Genomic DNA, 20,100 nt, shown 5'->3' with positions numbered 1-20,100 from the left:
CAGTGTTGACCAAGATCTAGGGAAAGCGAAACATTTTTTGACTGCATTTAAAGTTTCCACAAGCCAACTGTTGGTACAACCAAGTCAACCTGGACTGTTGCTGGAAGTGACTTGAGGCTGTTATAACTGCAAAAGGTGCTTCAGCTAAGTACTGAGTAAGTGGTCTGAATATTATGTCACTTATGAATTTCTGTTTTTTCTTTTTAACAACTCTCTAAAATTCTGTTTTCATTTCATCGCTATGGGGTCCTGAGTGTAGATTGATGAGGGGGAAAAGGAATTTAAACAATTTTAGAATTATAGGCTACAACATAAAATTATTAAAATGAAGATATTATCAACTTCTTTCCAAGTATTGATTGTATTTAGGGCTGCAACTAACGAATATTTTTTATAATCGATTAATTGAGACTGTTACTCCGTATGAAAATGTCTTAAGTGGCAACGTGTGGTGACGAACACCACGACTATTCCCTCGTTAAAGAGACAGACTGCTAACAGAGAGAGAGCTTCCCCCCTTCAACACATCTCGCTCTGTCAGTGTGTGCGCGCGCTAATTAAAATCGCAAATCAAATCGCAATATCTGTTAAAATAAATCGCGATTCGATACTTTCCCCAAATCGTTCAGCCCTACTTGTAAACACTTTCGGAATGCGGCACGAGCTGCCGGTGACACAACACAAGATACACAGGGCGATATCTCGGCAGCCCATGGGTCAATTTGCATGATGGAAACCTATCATTGTCAGAGGCAATAGAATCAATGGACAGCCTCCAAGTCCATGTCAACAACACCATTTGGCCAAATGTACGAACAAAAGTGTCAGGAATCATCTTGAAGTAACAAAGACTCATTGTACTAGATAAAAGTAGCGGAATTTTGGACTTAAATACAACTTCTTGTTATAACCATCAAAGGTAAGACATCATTTATGTATGTTGTCGTTTGGTGTGAACTTTTCTTTGCTCTTCTTTAGCTGCTGGTTCAGTGAGGTTTGGTCGTAGAAAGATATGAAATACATTGCTGAAATTTGCGGAGTCTCGTCTCTCATATTCCATGTAGTTTATGGTGTTAGCATTAAGTATCATGATCGTCATCTCGGCTTTTGTGTTTTTGTACAGTTAGCATGTTTTTGCAACATGCTGATTTAGTTCTTTGGTGTTGGAATCATGTTTCGTTTAGGTGAAAATGGTTGTTTTGGGCGTTTAGCCAAGCTTCTCCCCGTTGCGTGCATAGACTTAAATGATGTGGGTGGCTTCTCCAGTTCTTGCTCTCGTCCATTAGCCATGACTGTGATCCGTGTCTATGTTAACATGATGTTCACGTGAACATACAACTTCCTTCAACGTCTTAATTTATTGTGGTATTACCTGTTTATTCTGAAGACTTTCCCACTTGGCCTTCCTCTTCTCTGCACTGCTGAGCGGCAGGGCTTTCCCCTTCTGGTTCAGGTGCCGAGGGGTCAACAGGTTCAGTCTGAAAACAAGAAGAGCTCCAATTTTATCCCTGTTCAAAAACATGTCCGAAACAGAGGAATTATACAAGTAATTGTATAAGTTCTGGGATTTCTGGAAACATTGCTTTAAAATTTGGCTGATGCTAATTACACCAAGACTGCAAGGACAAAGCACTGGTTCAAAATATTCAAAATAGCTCTTTAAATGAGTACTCCGCTAATTTAGTGTATCTCTTTTAGAATACAAGTTAAACTCACTATGACTAGGACGACCTAGACAACCTGACCCCAACATAACCCACATTGCAACTTGACGACTGACAGTTCAATCAGAGATTCAGGTATATTACACTGGAAGCAGACGAAGATTAAATACAAGACCTGTGAACACATTTGAAACTCAGGAAAGTTGAAAGAAAAAAAGAAAAAGAAAAAAAAAAGAAGAGAAAGAATTAAGCTTGTGCTTTCCAAAATCAGTTAATCCATCACAACCCATTGATAGAAGGTTGAGAGCAGTTTACAGCTACATTCAACAGTCATTGTCCCTGTGCTGCTGACCTGGAGGAAGTATGGTCTACGTCCAGGAGCGGCTGGTTTAGGTTGGACAGGTCCAGGTTGTACTTGGTCTTGTAGTACTCAGCAAAAGTCTCATACTCTGGTGACGGAAACTTGCTGAGCGGCGTCAGGTCTGTATACACATCAGCGACATAGAAGCGATGAGGCTGGTCAAAGTTACGATACCTGGGAAAAGAACAGTAGAAGTTATTATTAAGCTTAAACAGATACATTTTACACACCTTACGACAGCTCTTACAATATGTGATAAAACCCCACTTCTCAATCAACGCAACAGTAAGATTGTCATATGTTCATTTTGTCAGCCATTTTAAGATTTAGTGTAAGATTAGTCATATTTGGTCAATCTCACCCATTTAAATTTTAGTTCAGTTTTAGTCGACTAAAACTAAGGACATTTTTTCTCTTCGTTGTCAAAGAAAACCAGAAACATTTTAGTCTAATTTATGTATTTTGGTCAAACGTCAGCTATCCGCTCTGAAGTAAGGTATCATCCATATTATTTTAACTATTAAGTCTGGAGAGATGCAACACGAGTAAATCCCAATGCGAACTAACTCTTGCAATATGAGTCAACTAGTCAAGAGAAATCATCAAAACCGAAAAGGACCGTGTAGAACATTCCTGCAATGAATCCTCCTCTTGTAATGTTCGGTTACGTCAGGACCAGGGTCTCAAACCTACACCCTCGGGTATGGGAGACCAACGCGCTTACCACTAGGCCAAAAATAGTTTCTCTTAACAAAATGAGCCCCAGTCATATGTTGTGTGTATGTGTACAAGTGGTACCTTGGAATGATCACGGCATCCTGGTAGTCCTCCAACTTGAAAGTGAAGGGGTTCTGCTTGGTGTACTGAGTGGTAGGAATGCCAGTGCGGGCCTCAGACTTCTCAATGTCCTCCATGAACTTAAAGTCCATATCGAGTGTGTTGGAGTCCCCGACTAAGAAAAGAAGCGATGAGCCAGAACAGAGAGGAAATGGGAGGAAAGTTATCAGTAATAAACAGATAAGGTGAAGCCTTTCCACCATACCAATATCTGGAAAAATAATCTTCCAGGTTTGATTAAGTGAAGATGGACTCACCGACATTCAGAGGTAGAACGCAGTATGCCGAGTCAGCCTGTGTGGGTTTGAACTCCAGTGCAGGTTTCTCCAGGCGGAGGATGTGGGAAAAGATGTACTGGTGAAGGCGGGTGATGAGGTCGAGCTGGGTGGCAGTGAGTGTGAAACCAGACTTCTGCAGCTCGATGGAGATCGTCACCTCACCCGAGCGAGTGTATACCGGGAAGTAGGGGATCTGGACAGAAAAAAAGCATCAGTTACCATCCATGACCGATGATTCTGGAAAGTTCTGGAGCCATGTCTTTGACTAGATATTAAATAAAATAACAGAGTCTAAGAGAGCAGAAGAAGGCAACATACTCTGGGTATGGGTTTGGCAGTGAGAATGCCAAAGGACCTGGTGGTGTCCTCCGGTGGGTATAGCTTCCTTCTGCGGAAGTTGAGTTCATCCGGGAGAGGGGTGGTGAGGACCATCCCAATCACATACAGATAGTAGGTCTGCTCTGGTACGGCGTAACTGTCCCTCAGACACTCTGGTATCTGGAGAAGAGAGAAGGTGATAGGTGAAGGTAAAAAATTAAGTAAACTCAAAAGCCACTGTATAATATTAGGTCAGATAACACGTATATAGGGCCACACTTTCTTCCTAGGTTCAGCCAAATGCTGCAAAACTGATAGGATGGCACTTCAGCCACTTCACAGCTGGATAATGACCCAGAAATACTGTGAAAGCAACCCAAGACCTTTTGTGACAAAGATATTATATATTCACCCAAAACATTAAAAACAACCCGTACATTTATAAATATGTTAATTTGTCCAATTATTCCTCACAGTTTGACACAATATTTCTGTTAAACCCCTTGAATTAAAGCTTAAAGTCTGCACCGCGACTACGTCTTGTGTTTCAGTTCAAATCCACTGTGCTTGTGTTTAGAGGCAAAATTAAAAAAAAATTGTGTCACTGTCCAAACACTTATTGACCTGACTGTATCAGCAGTAGAAATTTGTATTCTTCTCATAACGTAGCCTTTTTTCATAAAGTCAGTGTGTAACTGGCAGTGAAAAGTATTTCAGGACTTGTCGAAAGAAACAAACCAGAGGAATATGTTCTAAAAATATTGGTTTTGCCCTGATTTGTCAATACAAAAGCTCCTGACTTCCTGATTATCAGCATCAAGCGAGAGTAGGAAGACTTAAATTGCAGCGAATAAGACTTTAGCAGAATTAATTGTTTACGGCTTTAGGGTAGCACTGCCTCCTCTTGGTGGAACCAGGCCGGCCTGGGACACTTGTCTCCTCCTCATCATGGAGATCAAGCTCCTCCTCGTATTTGACCGTCTCCTTCCCCACTGGCATCAGGTGATCGTCCAGCTCACCTGGGAAGAAGGGAAGCAACACAAACAAGCTCAAATAGATGTTGAGAAAAGTTCTGCATTCACAAAATCTCAGTTTTGGTTTTACCTATTTTGTGGAGTTTCTCACAGCATTCTAGTGCAACAGCTTTCTCTGCCAGTCGGGCACAAGTCATTATCGGACCCTGTCAAGACAATGACAACTTCTTGACATGAATGAACCTTAAGTAACAATGAATCATTGTTAATACATTTGAGGACAGAGTGTGGTTTCAGACTCATCGCAGGACTGCAAGTCGCTTGTGTGAGCAAGCAAGACTGTGTCAATGGAGGCTTCATTGATAGGCTGCGACCAGGACAGACACAGGCAAGAATTTGCCTGTATACATATTTTGATTTGATTCGTAGTACACATGCTTGGATCGACTGCGCATGTATGGAACATGTCCTCATGGTGGAGTGTAACACAAACTGCGCGTCTGTTCATGTACGCTTCCACAATTGGAATATAACTGTTGAAATGTGGCTCGGAATTATGAACATTCAGGGCACACAAAATGTTACTAAAATTCTTTAACTGTAGAAATTATTCCTCACCTTAACAGGGACTCGCAGAGGGGAGTTGATGGGTAAGTAGAGTGTGGACTGTAAGCGTCCATCCTGCACCTCCAAAGTTTTACATTTGGGTGCCAAGTGGGTGAATGGGTCGCTGGGAAGCCGAGCACAATACCTGAGCATCAGAGAAAGAAAAAAAACAAAAAACAGCTTATAGTTTGCTCATGGCAGTTTTTTTTCAACTGAGGATTAAAGAGTTCGAAAAAACATCACCATACCTGTTAATGTGTCCAATAGCTGTGTTGATGGTGACCCGGGGACCTCCATCCTCAGATCGGAGCACGTAGGGTGGAAGGATGTTGTCATCATCTAGAACCTGCTCCACTTCTAACTCACTCATCTCCACTGACTTGGAACACTTGTTCCTCAGGATCTGTTCAAAAGTAAAACAATTATTATCATAATTTCCTCGTTCTGCTATGCTTTTCACTACACAAAATTAAAATCAAATTGTACAAAGAGAAAAGTTTACCTTCTCTATGGCCTTGTACGTAGTGAGATCTTCCTCGAAGGTTTTGGTCCTGTCACTGTTGGCCAGCATGACGTAGTTGGAGACGGGAGCTCGAGCTCTGCCTTTTGACTGGACATAGGACCTGTACTCTGTGGGCAGGTCAAATCGCACCACCAGGTTACACTTTGGAATATCCACGCCTTCCTCCACGATGCTGGTGGCAATAAGGAGGTTGGTTTCATGGGCCCGGAACTTGCGGAGAACCTGTGGGAGAAAGAGAGGGGGCTGTTTAGTTCACATTCATGGGAGTGCTGATGCAGAAAATTGTTGGTTTGCATCCCCTAGAGCAACCTCCTTTTGTTCTTCCATTGGTCAGTGCCGATTGGTCACTGGCTCGTATTTCAAACCCACCTCTGAGTCTTGAATTGGAGACAATTTAATTAAAATTGTCCTTTAGGCTTGTGTCCCCATAGTAACTCCGTTAATACAACCAGATGTCAAGGTCCTCCAGGCTTCAGACTCATCAGAGAAATGTCAACTTTCAAGTAGACCTACCTTGTGTACTGTAGAACAATTATTCAGTTTGGTCCACATTTATTAAGATAAATAAACGGCTGTTTAGTTGGACAGATGCAGTAAAAAATGACAAAACTGCTTGTAAGTGACTTAATTATTTTATGTAGAAAAAAAAATTTAAACAGGAAAAGATACAACCCATTCCATTAGATTTTAAAACATCTATAAAACATCTATGACCAAAATGTACACTGACATGCAGAGTGTGAGCATATCAATTAGACAACAGCTGCACTTATTTATGTTGTCTGCTCAGCTGACAGAATTTAAGTGAATGAGGTTAACAGTTGACATTATAGCCAGTGAGGTTAGCAGTCTTCAGCTTCACAGCCTGTTTAATGCTGTTAAGTATCCAAGTTATAATTAGATTACAGCTAATCAATAAAAATTCTAAAGGTCAGCAGTTACTTAAAGGGGCAGTTATTGATTTTGGAGAAAGCTTGTTTCTCTCTGTGTTGTTGTGATTTTACTGCTACTGTTGGGGCATCTGTGGCTCAGGAGGCAGAGTCAGTCTTCATCCTTCTAACCCGAAGGGTGATGGTTTGATCCCGGCTTCCCCCAGTCCGCATGCCAATGTGTCCTTGGGCAAGACACTAAACCCTGAATTGCCTGACGGCCCTTCTGGCTGTGTATGAATGTGATAGGAATAAAAGTGCGGTAAATAGCAGCGCTGTATGACTGTGTGCAAATGGGGCTGCAACTCGAGTAATTTGTCGATTATTTTTTCTATCACTCAATTTGTTGTTTGGTCCATAATATCATAAAATGTTGATCGTGTTTCCCAAGATGATGTTTTGTTTTTTCCACACACCAACGATATTTACTTTACTGTCATAAAGGAGCAAAGAAACCAAAAAATATTCACATTTAAGAAGCTGGGATCAGAGAATTTTGCCTTTTTTTTTTCTTAAAACTACTTGAACTGATCAATCGTTTATCAAAAATAGTTGGTGATTCATTTACTAGTCGATTTTTCCCGGCACACAGAAGAGACTGCTAGCACACTGTGAAGAAAAATTTGTTGATTTTTACAGATTTTTTACTAAGCGTGTTTAGAACCGCTTACTGCCCCCTTTAAACAGTTTCTCTCGATGAATAAAACACAAGAGAAGGACCTCACCAACAAAATTCAGAACAGTGGTGTGTGAGACACACGAACGTGGAACGCGTACCTCCTCTTGTTTCCTGAACTCCACCTCCATTTGTTTGTTCCGTGGCTGGTTTTTGCCGATGCTGTGGCCGGTGATGAAGTTGCTGCTGATGTAAGCCAGGTCTGGGTCCTGCTTTCCCGCCTCTTTGATAAGACTGAGGAAGAACATAGCAGTGTGTCAGTGCTAACACATCAGGGACATGATCATTTCTATATGATACAGTGGAACTTTCCTGGAAACACAGTTACTATGTATGGAAAACGTGGAGTATCATACAAACCTTACAATGTAAAAGTGCCTAAACTGAGTTATTAGAAATGATTTCATTTTATTAGAAATAAAAATGAGTTGGGGATTATTGTGGTACATAAAAAACAAAGACGGGTCGATACAATTGGTTGGAAGTTGTGGAAATGAATTAAGAAACCTGAAAGTACAGCTCTCACACCAGCACAGAGCAGTGAAGACATAACCCTACCGATTGAGGACAACAGCTGTGTAACGTCTCTCCACAAAGATGATCCCGCACAGGATGTTTGTGAAAGGTGAGGGAAAGTTGGCTTCAGGCCTCTCTTTGGCCTCCACCTCCTCGTCCTCATCTTCATCCTCCGAATCACTCCAGGACACATAGTTGTCCTGGTTGCGGTTGTTGTACCACTCAACACTCTCAAACTGCTGCCGCTCAAAGGGCTTGTACTCGTGCAGGATCTCAAGCAGCCGGAGGACCTTAGGGGTGACAAACTTGAGGTCCAGTGAGGCAGGGGAGAAGTGCTCCTCGCAGAGGGCATGCACTTTGCGCAGGATGGTGTCAGTGAAGAGCAGGAACTTACGGCTGAGCTCTTCCTGCTCGTGTTTGATATACTTCTGGAGCTCCCGAACCATGATACCCGCTGCCTTATCTGCACACCAGGGCCCCAGCACCTGCAGCACAGCCCGACAGTCACCCAGGACCTGGACAGGAAAGGACAGTTTAGACAGCGGGTTTAATCAGTCTTGTAATCGTAGGCTTTCAGTCGTTGACGCACTCACTGCCTGTCACATCACACTCACTACAGGAGATAGGTCCCCCGACTTAGTTGATAGATATCTGGCTAATAGATATCTGGCAGACGTCAGCAAGTAACTTTAATTGCGTCAATGGTAGTTCACACATAGCAATCAAGTGCCGATTTGCAAGCTCCGATTTCACTCAGATTTTCCTCCGATTTGCTGCAACTCCAGGATTCACACAGTAAGACAGCAGAGACTGTCTGTTAGAATTCACTGCTTCCTCATAACTATGCAGAATGCTTGCATTAAGGCAAAATGTGGTGGGATGCTAAAAAGTAACAAAGAAAAATAAAAAATATGAACCAAATATAAATAAATCAGACAGGATCGGTCTGACTTATATCCCGCACCTGCAGTGATTTGGCAACTTTTTTTGATAATTGTTACTTTAGAGCACTCGTGACGGCATTTCTCACTATTTTCTGAAATATTATAAACCAAACAATCAATCGATTTATGGAGAAAATAACCAGCGGATGAATACATAATAAAAAATAACAAACTTTCCCGCGATCTGCATGAAAAATCTGAAAATCTTTTAAATAAAGATAGCAAAGGTAGAATACTGGTAGAATACCAAATCCTTCAACCTTTGCTAACTACCAATTTCATGATTTTGGTCATAGTTGTTAATTTAATTAATAATCAGTGTTTCAAATTGATGCTTAATGAGACTGAGTCAGTGAATTGGCTATCATCTGCCTTTTGCCGATGGATGGTGCTCTGGGGTAGCCTTAATATTAATTAATTAAATATCAATTATTATTTAATATTTATAATATTAATAATTTAGATTACCATAACTGATAAGCTGTTACACATATACAGACCAACAAAACCGATGCTCTAGGTGACTTGAGGCACAACAACACTCAGCCTTCATTTTTTATCTCAACCACACAAAAACTTTTGTCTGTCCACAGACAAGACAGTCAGAACATTACGGTATATTCCTCTGACCTGTTTGGAGATGAATGTAGGATCTCGGTCCTCTCTGGCAGCAGATATGTTACAGTCATTCAGGAAGTGGAGAGCATCGTCCAGCTCCTCCAGCAGATGTGAGGAAAGACCACTCTTATCCACGTACGGGCCGCAGTCCAGCACCACTTCTCTTGGCTGAGAGGCATATCTGAAACAGGCAGACATACCACATACAGCTCAGACTTCAGAAGAGTGGTGCAACTTTCACACGTTTCTCAGCTCTACACTCAGTGTTCGCTGTTAAAGCACAGACCATTCAAAATGAGTATAAGCAGGCAGGTATGTTTGGATTCCAATAAATCAACAGATCAGGTCAGTCCATCATTGAATTCAGAGAAACATGTCCAACTCTATATTTGCATAGAAAACATTTGACCTTTACCACAGTGTTGCTGGCTAACTACCCAACACTAGAAAACAAAACAGTACATATATAGCTGATTCCCAGTTACATTTCCTTTTAACGTCATTGAACAAACAGCAATCATAGAACCATAAGGAAGAACAAAAGCTTGACAGACATGGTCACCAAGTGAGCGTTACATCCTGTATTTCGCTGCTTTTGGTCAGATGACTGAGTCAATTCTGCTCGCATCATTTTCTCTGAGAACATTTGTCACACTTCAGTCTTTTTGAGCTAATTTTCTGTGTTTTTGTCTCTGGATCCTTTCTGTAATCAAAACATTGGGAGACAAAGAACTAGTTTTCAACCATCATAAATGTTGTCCTCCGTGGCAGCAAAAACACGTGACTGTTGCCTTTTGAACGATTAACCCGGAAAGACTCCCTATAGATGTAATTGAAAACACTGCTAGTCTAGCATCATAATAACACTACGTATAAAAAAGAATGCAACTGTCAAATAGCAAAGTTACACCGGCACTCTCTCCATTCAAAAATAATCCGTTATAATGAATTAACACAATTTTCTAGTCCTGAAAAGAAAAACAAAAGATGTGGTCTCACATGAACGCCAATATGATGAGAAAAATATTTAGACTGCCTGAGTCTTAAAATGGAAGGGAAACCAAGTGACAGCAACATGTTCGGTGACAGAGAAATGGAATCCATGAGCGCAATGTATAAAACCACACAGATACATGTCAGGAACTGGTTGCATGAACATTAAAGTTTCAGTGAATGTGCATCTGACAAATCTGTAGAAATGATGTGATACTGTCATGTCAACATAAAGCAAAATATCAGAGAGACATTTTGTGAAATAAATGACAGGGAGAATAGAAGCCGTTTTCAGAACAAAGGGAGGAACTACCAAGTGTTATGATGGTGTTTGGTGAATATACACTGGCTTTTTGTACCTGTCCAGGACCACCAGGTCAGTAGCGGTTTCAGCATTGCTCTTCAGGATGTTCTCTAGATTCTGGATCTTCTGCTCCAGCTCTGACGGGTCACATTTTCCATTCAGAATAGAAGCTGTGAGACCCAGAATGCGAGGACTGCACGAACTGCCTTCAAACAGCTGCAGAGAAAGAGGAAAGCTAGGTCACTCACAATTTTATGGTGCGACTATTTGTCACCGCTGCAAAAGAAGGAAATTGTTTCCTTTGAGACGACAATTCTCACCTTCATTATCTCACAGTACGGGTGGTCTGTGATGGCCAGGTGACAATCATCAAAAACCACCAGGTTGATTTTCGACAACAGTAAAATCTTGTGCCTCAGAACATGTAGGAATACGTGGCAAGTCATGACCAGCACCTGTTTGAGACAAAGGTGAGAATGACAAATGGTAAAAAAGAGTATTACTGTCAGTAGTCACACCATGACAACAGTCAGTTGAACGTTGTGTTTTCAGTCAACATGCTTTACTTTAATTGCTTTATTGACAACAAAACAACAGAAAATCACAGACAGGCAACATTTTTTGAGGCTTTGTCCAGTCTTAAATTTGCATACAACCCAACTATGATGGTAATAACTAGGTGGGTGATGGGTAATGGGAAATTTGTGGAATTGATTATAATCCTGTGGACACTCCTCCGCCATGCTCTCTTTACCACCCAATTTTAACGACCCGCTTTATCGACCCGCTTTACCTCCACATTGACTTCTGCAGTTCTTTATAAATATACTGTACATAATTACTTTTTATGAACCAAGATTGCAGTGAATACTTCTCATTTCTCTTTGATGAAACCCGGGACATTTTCGCATCACAGATATTGAGGGTGTGACACAAAACACGAGTCCTGAGAACCTTAATTCCAGGGATAGATGCTACATCCTGGTGCACCTGACTGTGGTGCAAGTGGGAGGAGACAATGAAGCATTTTCACAAATCCAGGTATGTTTAAATAAAAATGGCCAACTGTGTTGAAAAATCACCTCGGCATCTTCTTAAAGCTGGGATAATTTGTGCCACCATGAGTGTCACACCAGTATTAAATTATTAAGGCAGGTGGCCGGGGTGGCTGAGTGGATAGAGCAGGCACACATATACTTTGAGGTTTATGCCTCGACGCAGAGATCCACGGTTCGGATCCAACCTGTGCTGTTTTCCTGCATGTCTTCCCACTCTCTCTCCCCTTTCTCCCCTAGCTGTCCTGTCAAATTAAAGGCGGAAAAAGCCCCAAAAAATAATCTTTAAAAAAAATAAAAAATGTATTGAGGCAAGCAAAAAAAGGCAAACCTGATTCTTGATTATCTCTTGACTCCACTGTTGGTCCGTCCATGCTGAAATTTTCTCCATATCTGTGTACTCTCCCACCTGGAGGTCAGAGTGGGTCCTGACTGCGGCTGCTTGCTGAACTACAGATGAAACTGGATAAAGTAGAACAGACATACAGTAAATATCTTGTAAAAAAGAAAAGAACAAGAACAATGCGCATGGAAAAGTGTGCGGCACATCAAGGACGACAGCAGGCGCTGTACAATTACCAGTGTTCACCAGGAAAACTGTCCTCTTCGCGTTTCCATGATAATGTCCACGGATTTGGTGGGAGAGCTCTTTTGTTAGAAGTACTGCAATAAAGGTCTTCCCTGAGCCAGTATTCAAGCAGACAATAGTATTATGTTCAAGAGCTGCTTCGAGAAGTTCTACCTGTGGAGAAAGGTTTACAGACAGTGAACTGATGAAGACAAAAAAAATAATACTAATTGATGAAAACATCAACTTGTGATGTCTACTTTTATGTAACAAACTGAGCAGCTAGCAAATACACTCATGAATGGAAACCTTCTTGCCTGATATTTCCTAGGTGTGTAGATGTTATCATGGATAGCCTCCTGCTGCCATGGCAGACCAAAGAAAGGCCCCATGGGTGAAGTAGCAGGGGTGACAAGTTGTAAGCCAGCCATGCTTCCAGGAGGTGGAGGTAAAGGGGGTTGGGCTCCTCCAATCGTCCACTTTATCTCATTTCGTTATCCTCATTCTTCAAGTTCACTGGCAAGAGAAACGAGGACATATCGATTAAGCTGATAACTCACCACCCAGTATGTCATGGGTGAAAATAGGCACACCTGGCACGAGTAACTGATTTGAGAGTGTCTTGCCCCTTTGCTGCTTTAAAGGAGGCATATTATGCTCCTATTCAGGTTATAGTTTTAATGAGGGTTACCACTCGAAAAGGTTTACATGTTGAGAAAGGGGCATCAGTGTTCTCATACTGCCCATTCCTGCAGCTCCACTTTTCACCCCTCGGTCTAAAAGACCTGGATTTAATTTAGCCCCAGCTCCAGATAAACCCCAGCGTGCTCTTATTGGCCAGTTGGCCCAGTCTGTTTTAAATGGACACCCGCTTTTAAAACGTGTAGGAAATGTAACGCCCCTTAACCAGAGACGTGGAGATTCTCAGATTGCAGGCGGGGTTACCTCAAAAGAGTTCAACTGTGACATCACAGTGGGAGAGAAATCTGAACCAGTTGATCAGAGCCAGGCTGTAGGGTTTAGTCAGCTCACTGGGTGGTCTTTTTTCACAGTTTGTGGGCCGGCAGGCTACACAGATACACACATATATGTGCACAAACACTGTAAAGGTGATTTTTGCATATGTCACCTTTAACAGCCTGCGTCAAACAAATAAAAAAGTCACATGAGCAGCTAGTTTACAGCCCGTTTTGAATATATCACCGTTTGTTTTCAGCATGACACCGGCATTTGTTAAGTTTGAGAACTGCGTTTTTTGGGGCAAAAACCAAATTATGTTGTCCTTGGCAAGTTTGACATATGACAATGACAGAGAAGAGCCAGGAGAGCTAAGCGATCAATGCACGGAGTTTTATGATTCAAAATTTTAGATTTTTTCTAATTTGAAATAGAAAGAAAATCAATATGTCTGTGTTGATAATGTGCCCACAAATAAAACAAGTGCAAGAATACTTTGTGTTCATTATGAAACTGTCAATGTGGTCCAAGTGATCAGATCTAAAATATATCTTTATTGTACTTGAACACCTGTACTTAAAGCTGTCCACTTGTAATCGGATGTTATGGTCTGAACAGGGCCCCAGTCACCGAGAATATATAGTCTAGACCTTCAGAGTAAACGTGAAAAAGGGAAGATGATTTGCAAGTATGGCTGTATAATATGAAGTGAAGTGATTTCTGAGGAAACATACTTACAGATAGTAATTGTGACTTTCAAGATAAACAGACAATCTGGGCTTCATGATAAAATATCTTGATTTAACTTCTGATGCTCTCCCACATTTGAATTGAAATAGATCTGAAAAAACAACAACAACAGTATTGTTACAATCATGCATTTAAGATATAACACAGACAAACAGAAGTTTCTAAGAAGTGTATATAACAGTGGAATAAATGGGGGAAAAAAGTGTTTCTGTTGTAGCAAATGGTAATAAATGTGATTTGGAATTACTTCAAAAAAAATAAATAAGGATTTACATCAGTCATTTGTCCACCATGAATATGCCACGTAGTTGAAACATTAAAGTTAGTTTGATCGTCAAAGAGTCGGTCTGCTTCTGTTACCTATGTCCTGATGAGATTTGACAAATGTCTCACGTAGGCACCGCGATCACGACTATTCCCTCAGACTGCTAACAGAGAGAGAGCACCGTCACCATGTGTTCATTCACTGCTCTCTCCCCTTCTCCTCTTCAGCACATCTCACTGTCTTTCAGTGTGTGTGTGTGTGTGTGTGTGTGTGTGTGTGTGTGTGTGTTTGTTTTTGTGTGCCCACGCGCTTAATTATAATCGCAAGTCAGAAAAATCACAATTAGATATTTTCCCCAATCGTTCAGACCTAGTTCTGTCAATTTGTTTGCATACAGTGCAATATTTTCAATGTTCAAATTTGAAGTAATCCAAAAGTATTCAGATTTTAATCCAATAGATTAGTTTATCAATTATAAAAATTGCCAACATTTCAAAGTAATCTGATCCAACTCTGAAAGCCAGTAACAAACGGACAGCGTTGTCAAAACACTACTCAAAGCAGTGCATCACTAGAACGGTTCACTGCATTAAAACAGACACCACCTGGATACTGTTCACGTGCAACATTAGGCAGTAAGAGCAGCAGCAGCACAGCATGAAACAACAAAGCACACAGACTCAACACATGTCACTAAAGCAAGAGTGGCAGACTAATGTATGAGATGCTATCTGCCGCCTGACAAAAGACGTAAGCCTTTGTTCTTTCATTTAAAATTGACTAAAAGCCCTGTTCAAACGTGGTGTTATCATCCATCTCAGGTGATCGCATCACGAGCGAGCAGCTCACGTGTAAAAAATACTGCCACTCTTCCTCGAGTTTCCCAACATATTGATTGAATTGTAGCCTACTGCCACGATATCAACATTGACTGCCACACACTGATTTTCAAGTCTTTAGGCTGCTCATGTCTTCCAGTCATTATACTTGAGCAATAGCTCACAAACTACTTTGATGTCATAGCCTATGAACCAATCAGATCCCTTGATTCGGGCTTCCAGATTTATACTCATCTATATTTGTGCAGAATGTGTGTTCATGCCAGGGAATACCGAGTATATAGCTGAGAGATGTTTGTAGAAGGACCTGAGGACTGGGCATGGGTCAGAGGGAGTCATCTCGTCTACAGAGGAAACAATGCAGTCCCCCAAACACCGCCTTTCCATCAGATGATATATTTGTATTTGTTATTTATTCATTTATGATTACTTTAATCCCTGTCAGCATGATCTCATATAGAAATGTAAACCCTTTCGCTGAGTAGCTGGACACTGGCCAGCCTTTGGCCTTTAGCTGGCTCAAGAAACGAGAGCTGGCCGTCCACCGATCGGAGGGTCGTGGTTCGATTCACGGCTGCTCCAGCCCCTGTCCCCTGACAGCTGTGCCAGCAGTGTGATAAGTGGTTGTGCTAGTGATGGACGATGTGCTGCATGTAAGCGTACGGCAGGCTGCATGTGTGTGCGTGAATGGGTGAATGGGATCTGTACATTGAAGTGAAGACTAGGGACGTACTGTATGAACGAGCCCATCGATGTTACCAGCAGAGACCAACACGAGCTAGCTTGTTAGCTACCCCCCTCAGTTCAATTCAACACAAATCCACAGCTGGTCGGCGAAATGAATAGACATGAATGTGTTTCGATTTAAACGACTGTACTCTATGGGGCAAGGCAGCTGTCCGAGGTCCCCTGGCCCCTGGCCCCTGGCCGGACAGTCAACAGGACAGTGATTCGTGACGTTTGCTCATTTTTTGGACAACGTTAATGATACATTTTATTTGCTAGCACAGGAGAACCTGAAAGAAATGAAGTAGCGAGGTGCACAGCTCTCCCACGTATCGTTAGCGACTGACCCGAGACTTGCGACGCCGCACTGGAGCCCCTCTTGCGGTGTTCATCGGGGTACCTTCACCCAGCATGGCATGCGAATCGTGCATCAGGGGGATCGCGCCTGTTCGGAACCAGGTAACCGGCCGAGCTATCTAAACCGACCACGGGCCTGTACGACCGAGAGCGATGAGCCGGGTCCTGGCTGCGTGATGTACGGAGCCACACGGAGACAGACGTGGCTTCTTCACCCCGACACCACAGCGTGCAATGCAACACAACGTCTGAGCGAGCACTGGCAGCCACCATGCACCATCCGCTAGCTAGCTAGCTAGCTAGCTAGCTAGCTAACTAGCTAACTAGCTGGTAGCTAACAAGGCCAATACGTTCATGATTATTTGAGAAAGACAAATCGCACAATTCGGCAGTGAATCTCACCAGTGTTCGTTTGTCGGTCGGTCGTCTTCGGTAAAAAAAAAAATGGCTTGAAATCATCCGTTGGATATCCTCGCTGCCGTTCACCCTCTCTTTTCCGATTCGGTGGCTACTCGTCCACGGTGGGACCACTTCTTTTCGCCTGGGCCCCTGCTACGTCAAAAAAGCGGCCGTAAATTACGTAACTGCCGGTCGTACTCACGGCACGTCGGTCTAGTACGCAGGACGAGAATCCCGGTCCGCTGTAATGTGTTTGAGCCTGTCAGTGGCCTCTTTAAAGGGGCCGCGCGCGATTTTAAACCAATACACGTTTTGTAAAAAAAACTGCTAATATTGCTTCAAAAGAAAATCTTGTAAATTGAAAACAAAACCAAAATGACAAACTCTCTCCAAAATCGCTCACTGCCCCTTAAAATTGTGCACCTAAATGTTTTTGGGGCATGAACGCAAATATTTAGAAGCTGTACTTGCCCAAGTTGACGGTTCGTAAAAAAAATTAAATCGCATATGTTACGACACCAGTTAGGGAAGATTTAAATGAAATGTTTAGAAATAAAATCAATGACAAACCCAGAAACCCCCCGATTTATACTCAGATAGGGCTGCTACTAACAATTATTTTCATTATCGATTAATCTGCTGATTATTTTCTCAATTCATTGATTAGTTGTTTGATCCATAAAATTTCGTAAAATTGTGAGAAATGTTGATTGGTTTCCCAAAACCCCAAGATGATGTTTTGTTTGTCCTCACACCGAAGATATTTAGTTTACTGTCATAGAGGAGCAAAGACACCACAACATATTCACATTTAAGAATCTGAAATCAGAGAATTTTTGTACTTCTCTGGTGGCATCTGGTGGTAAAGTTGCAAACTGCAACCATCTGACAGGTGACACTGAATGCCGGTGTATCGCTAATTCCATTTCCGGTTTCCCGCAGCGCTGTAATATGTATAATCATCCCGCAGGTGATTATACATATATGAACACATTGTTATGGAATATAATTCAATTTCTGTGAATACTAAATATTACACACTGTAGCTTTAAAGATTTCAAATGTCTCAATTTAAAACTTATTCTGTAAACAAAATGAATATCAGCTGATGTTCCTATTGTAGTAACAGAGGTAAAGTTTCATATCTATCCATTTTCTAGACTAGAAAATTGAGTTTTCTAGAGCTACAGTGGGCTCGCTGAAAAACAGGTGAAAAGCTAAATTTGATTCATCTAATGTGTTGTCTCCCTGTCTGTCTGTGTACATCATTGTAAACATGCATTGCTTTTAGACAATTTGTCTTGTTTATGATGGCATACAAGATGTGAATACTTCCGGGTGACTTCAAGATTTAGGAACCTTGCTAAGCAAAATCGACAATTCAGCCGCAGCACTGGTGTATTTTCGGGTCGTCTTGCAATTTTACGAGGAGTCCTTGAAGGCACCGTGAGTTGACTCAATCCCCCAGCGGCCTCGACGCGACTCCACTTCCTGTGCCATAACTTTACGCCACACAGCAGGACAGCGTACACGCCACAAGCCGCCGCCTCGCCCGCAGAGCCCGAAGCCGTGAGTGGGTTGTTTATTTCTTACAAAGCTCAATTTGACCAACGAACCGGCGCCGCTGTTCAGCTAGCCGTGACGACAGGCCCGTTTCACCGCGGAGGACTCCTCTCAGCCCCCCAGTGCTCACACCGACTCTGCGCTAGATCCCCGTAATGTCATGCGCTGCGTGGGTCCGCCGTCGATCGCAGGGGCTCGTCGCCTTGTGTGTCCCAACGTTGGACCTTCACCACCGAGTGAGCGTACTGCGAGACCGAACTAAGCCAACCCTAACCCAACCCAACCCAAGCGAGCGCGGCAACCGCACTTAGCACGGCGAGCTACCGACACAGCCTGATCACTGTACCACTGTCTGTCTGTGGAATGTGGAGCACGAGCTGTCCCCCCGACGAGAGGTGGGCTCCATCGTCTCCATGGAGATTTGACAGATGTGGCATAACACCACACGAATGTTGAGTTTGTTACAGCTAAAGTTTGAAGACATGTTTTTTAAACTTCAAAACTTCTGCAAGTGGGCATCACACTCAACATAAAAGACGATTCTCGCTTGACTGCTATTCACAGTGCAGACAGGACAATGCATTTGATAAGGGGAAACACGACTGCAGCCAAGCTCTATGTAGTGCCAGCATTACATAGATTATAGAAAAAAGATACAGTTTTTTAAAGTGTAAAGCAAGTTTTTTGTTGTTGTCAGCTTCCGTTGAGGATAGAGAGAGGTCTCAATGTTTCCATGTTTGTGGTGGGGAGAAATGAGTCACTTCGAGGAAATGGCCCATGCTGCTGGCCCAGTGTCAGTCTCTTTTTTCCCTCCAACACATAGTGCCAGGACTCCTCCCCGCTGCCATACTTTTTTACTGCAGACTCCTGACTGCCTCTGTCAGTTGAGCTCACTCTGCTGCATCTCGCTTTGCGGGCGCGTGGTTTTGTGCACAATGTAGCAATGCGACACTGTTGGCAAAATCCCATAGTAACCGCATTCTTGAAAATACACAAGACAAGGGAGGGGGCTTTTATTTGTGACCCTTTCTCAAAACGCCGTACTGTCATAGTATGCACGTCAAGGAGTTACGGGCAGTACAGCACTGAAGATTAAAGGAAAGTCTGAAATATATCAAAAATTCCATGTAGCCAGATTTTTTAATTAACTCTATCCCCATGATTTCTGAGATTCTTCCCACAATCCTTATGGGGACTGGGCCACTGGAAGTAACAAAGGCGGTGTCTTTGCTTGCCCTTCAGCAATTGCATAAACAACACAAAAAGTGCAACCGCTGGTTGTCATCCTACAAAACTCTGTTTAGTAAATATATCCTTACGGAGAGATGTTCTTTTCTTTTGTTTTTCTATAATATGTCTCTTGTCCTTGTGTGAATCATTCAAAGAGATATTATTTGTGCAGTTTCGTTTTGCAATTCGAGAGAGCTGGGAATAGAAATTAGACCTTTTTTTTGTAACCCTCAAGATATCCTGACTTTGAGTCTATCGTGTAACGGGCAAGTTCCAAAACACTGGATCCTAAATTTCTCATGATGCAACCAGTATCATCTTGCCTTATGCCTTATTGCCTATGCCTGCCTTATAAATGCCACATATTTTAGAACTTGATAATCCCAGTTAGTAATATGGGCTTTCTCTTACAAGTTGTCAATAAGCTTCCCTCCTAAAAAAAATTGGTGATGCTATCGTTTGATGTTAAATGTCAGCGGATACAGAGTCTAATGGCTGTTGTCCTTTTCAGGCCCACGACTGATCATGACGCAGCAGGAGCAGCAAGATTTCACAGAGAGCCTGGAGGCGGCCCTCTCCTGGATGCGGGCCATCCAGGAGAGGCTGAAGGCCAACGACGACACCCAAGGGCCCCGCGACGCCCTGGAGGCCCGACTCAGGGAGACAGAGGTGTGGTACTTAACTTACCGTCCGACCCTTCACCTCTGACCCCCCTGCTTCTACTATAGTACTGTGTCAATGGACCCCTGGGACCGGTTGCACCAGCTGGTCTTGAGCTAAGTCAGTCGTAATTTGGGCCGTCTAGGCCTAAGCCATCTTCGCCTCACTAAGACCGGTCGTAAATATTATG

At 42.5% G+C, this 20,100-nt stretch overlaps 2 protein-coding genes across 6 annotated transcripts in view; one reads left to right on the top strand and one right to left on the bottom strand.

Annotated features, from left to right (window-relative positions):
- dicer1 (dicer 1, ribonuclease type III) overlaps positions 1–16,631 on the bottom strand; it is a 32,371-nt gene extending 15,740 nt beyond the window's left edge. Inside the window, exons 1-20 of one of the 2 annotated variants that reach the window (XM_035609467.2) lie at positions 16,461–16,631; positions 13,860–13,962; positions 12,482–12,680; positions 12,176–12,338; positions 11,928–12,058; positions 10,862–10,996; positions 10,597–10,757; positions 9,257–9,425; positions 7,725–8,197; positions 7,268–7,400; positions 5,541–5,783; positions 5,287–5,441; positions 5,051–5,183; positions 4,563–4,638; positions 4,338–4,477; positions 3,459–3,638; positions 3,120–3,333; positions 2,824–2,977; positions 2,017–2,199; positions 1,373–1,478 (exon numbers count right to left, since the gene is read on the bottom strand). In XM_035609467.2, the coding sequence (XP_035465360.1) occupies positions 1,373–1,478; positions 2,017–2,199; positions 2,824–2,977; positions 3,120–3,333; positions 3,459–3,638; positions 4,338–4,477; positions 4,563–4,638; positions 5,051–5,183; positions 5,287–5,441; positions 5,541–5,783; positions 7,268–7,400; positions 7,725–8,197; positions 9,257–9,425; positions 10,597–10,757; positions 10,862–10,996; positions 11,928–12,058; positions 12,176–12,338; positions 12,482–12,595 (3,063 nt within the window). In that variant the 5' untranslated portion in view covers positions 12,596–12,680; positions 13,860–13,962; positions 16,461–16,631. Of the gene's footprint in view, positions 1–1,372; positions 1,479–2,016; positions 2,200–2,823; positions 2,978–3,119; positions 3,334–3,458; positions 3,639–4,337; positions 4,478–4,562; positions 4,639–5,050; positions 5,184–5,286; positions 5,442–5,540; positions 5,784–7,267; positions 7,401–7,724; positions 8,198–9,256; positions 9,426–10,596; positions 10,758–10,861; positions 10,997–11,927; positions 12,059–12,175; positions 12,339–12,481; positions 12,681–13,859; positions 13,963–16,460 lie in introns of those variants that run through there. The other variant, XM_035609470.2, reaches the window with a different exon arrangement.
- syne3 (spectrin repeat containing, nuclear envelope family member 3) overlaps positions 16,142–20,100 on the top strand; it is a 31,090-nt gene continuing 27,131 nt past the window's right edge. Inside the window, exons 1-2 of one of the 4 annotated variants that reach the window (XM_047337511.1) lie at positions 16,142–16,160; positions 19,762–19,919. In XM_047337511.1, the coding sequence (XP_047193467.1) occupies positions 19,776–19,919 (144 nt within the window). In that variant the 5' untranslated portion in view covers positions 16,142–16,160; positions 19,762–19,775. The other 3 variants (XM_047337512.1, XM_047337510.1, XM_047337513.1) reach the window with 3 other exon arrangements.

Source organism: Scophthalmus maximus, chromosome 15, assembly GCF_022379125.1.
Source record: "Scophthalmus maximus strain ysfricsl-2021 chromosome 15, ASM2237912v1, whole genome shotgun sequence".
NCBI lineage: Eukaryota > Metazoa > Chordata > Actinopteri > Pleuronectiformes > Scophthalmidae > Scophthalmus > Scophthalmus maximus.
The sequence above is the reverse complement of the archived record's forward strand: the minus strand, read 5'-3'. Positions and strand labels throughout refer to the sequence as shown.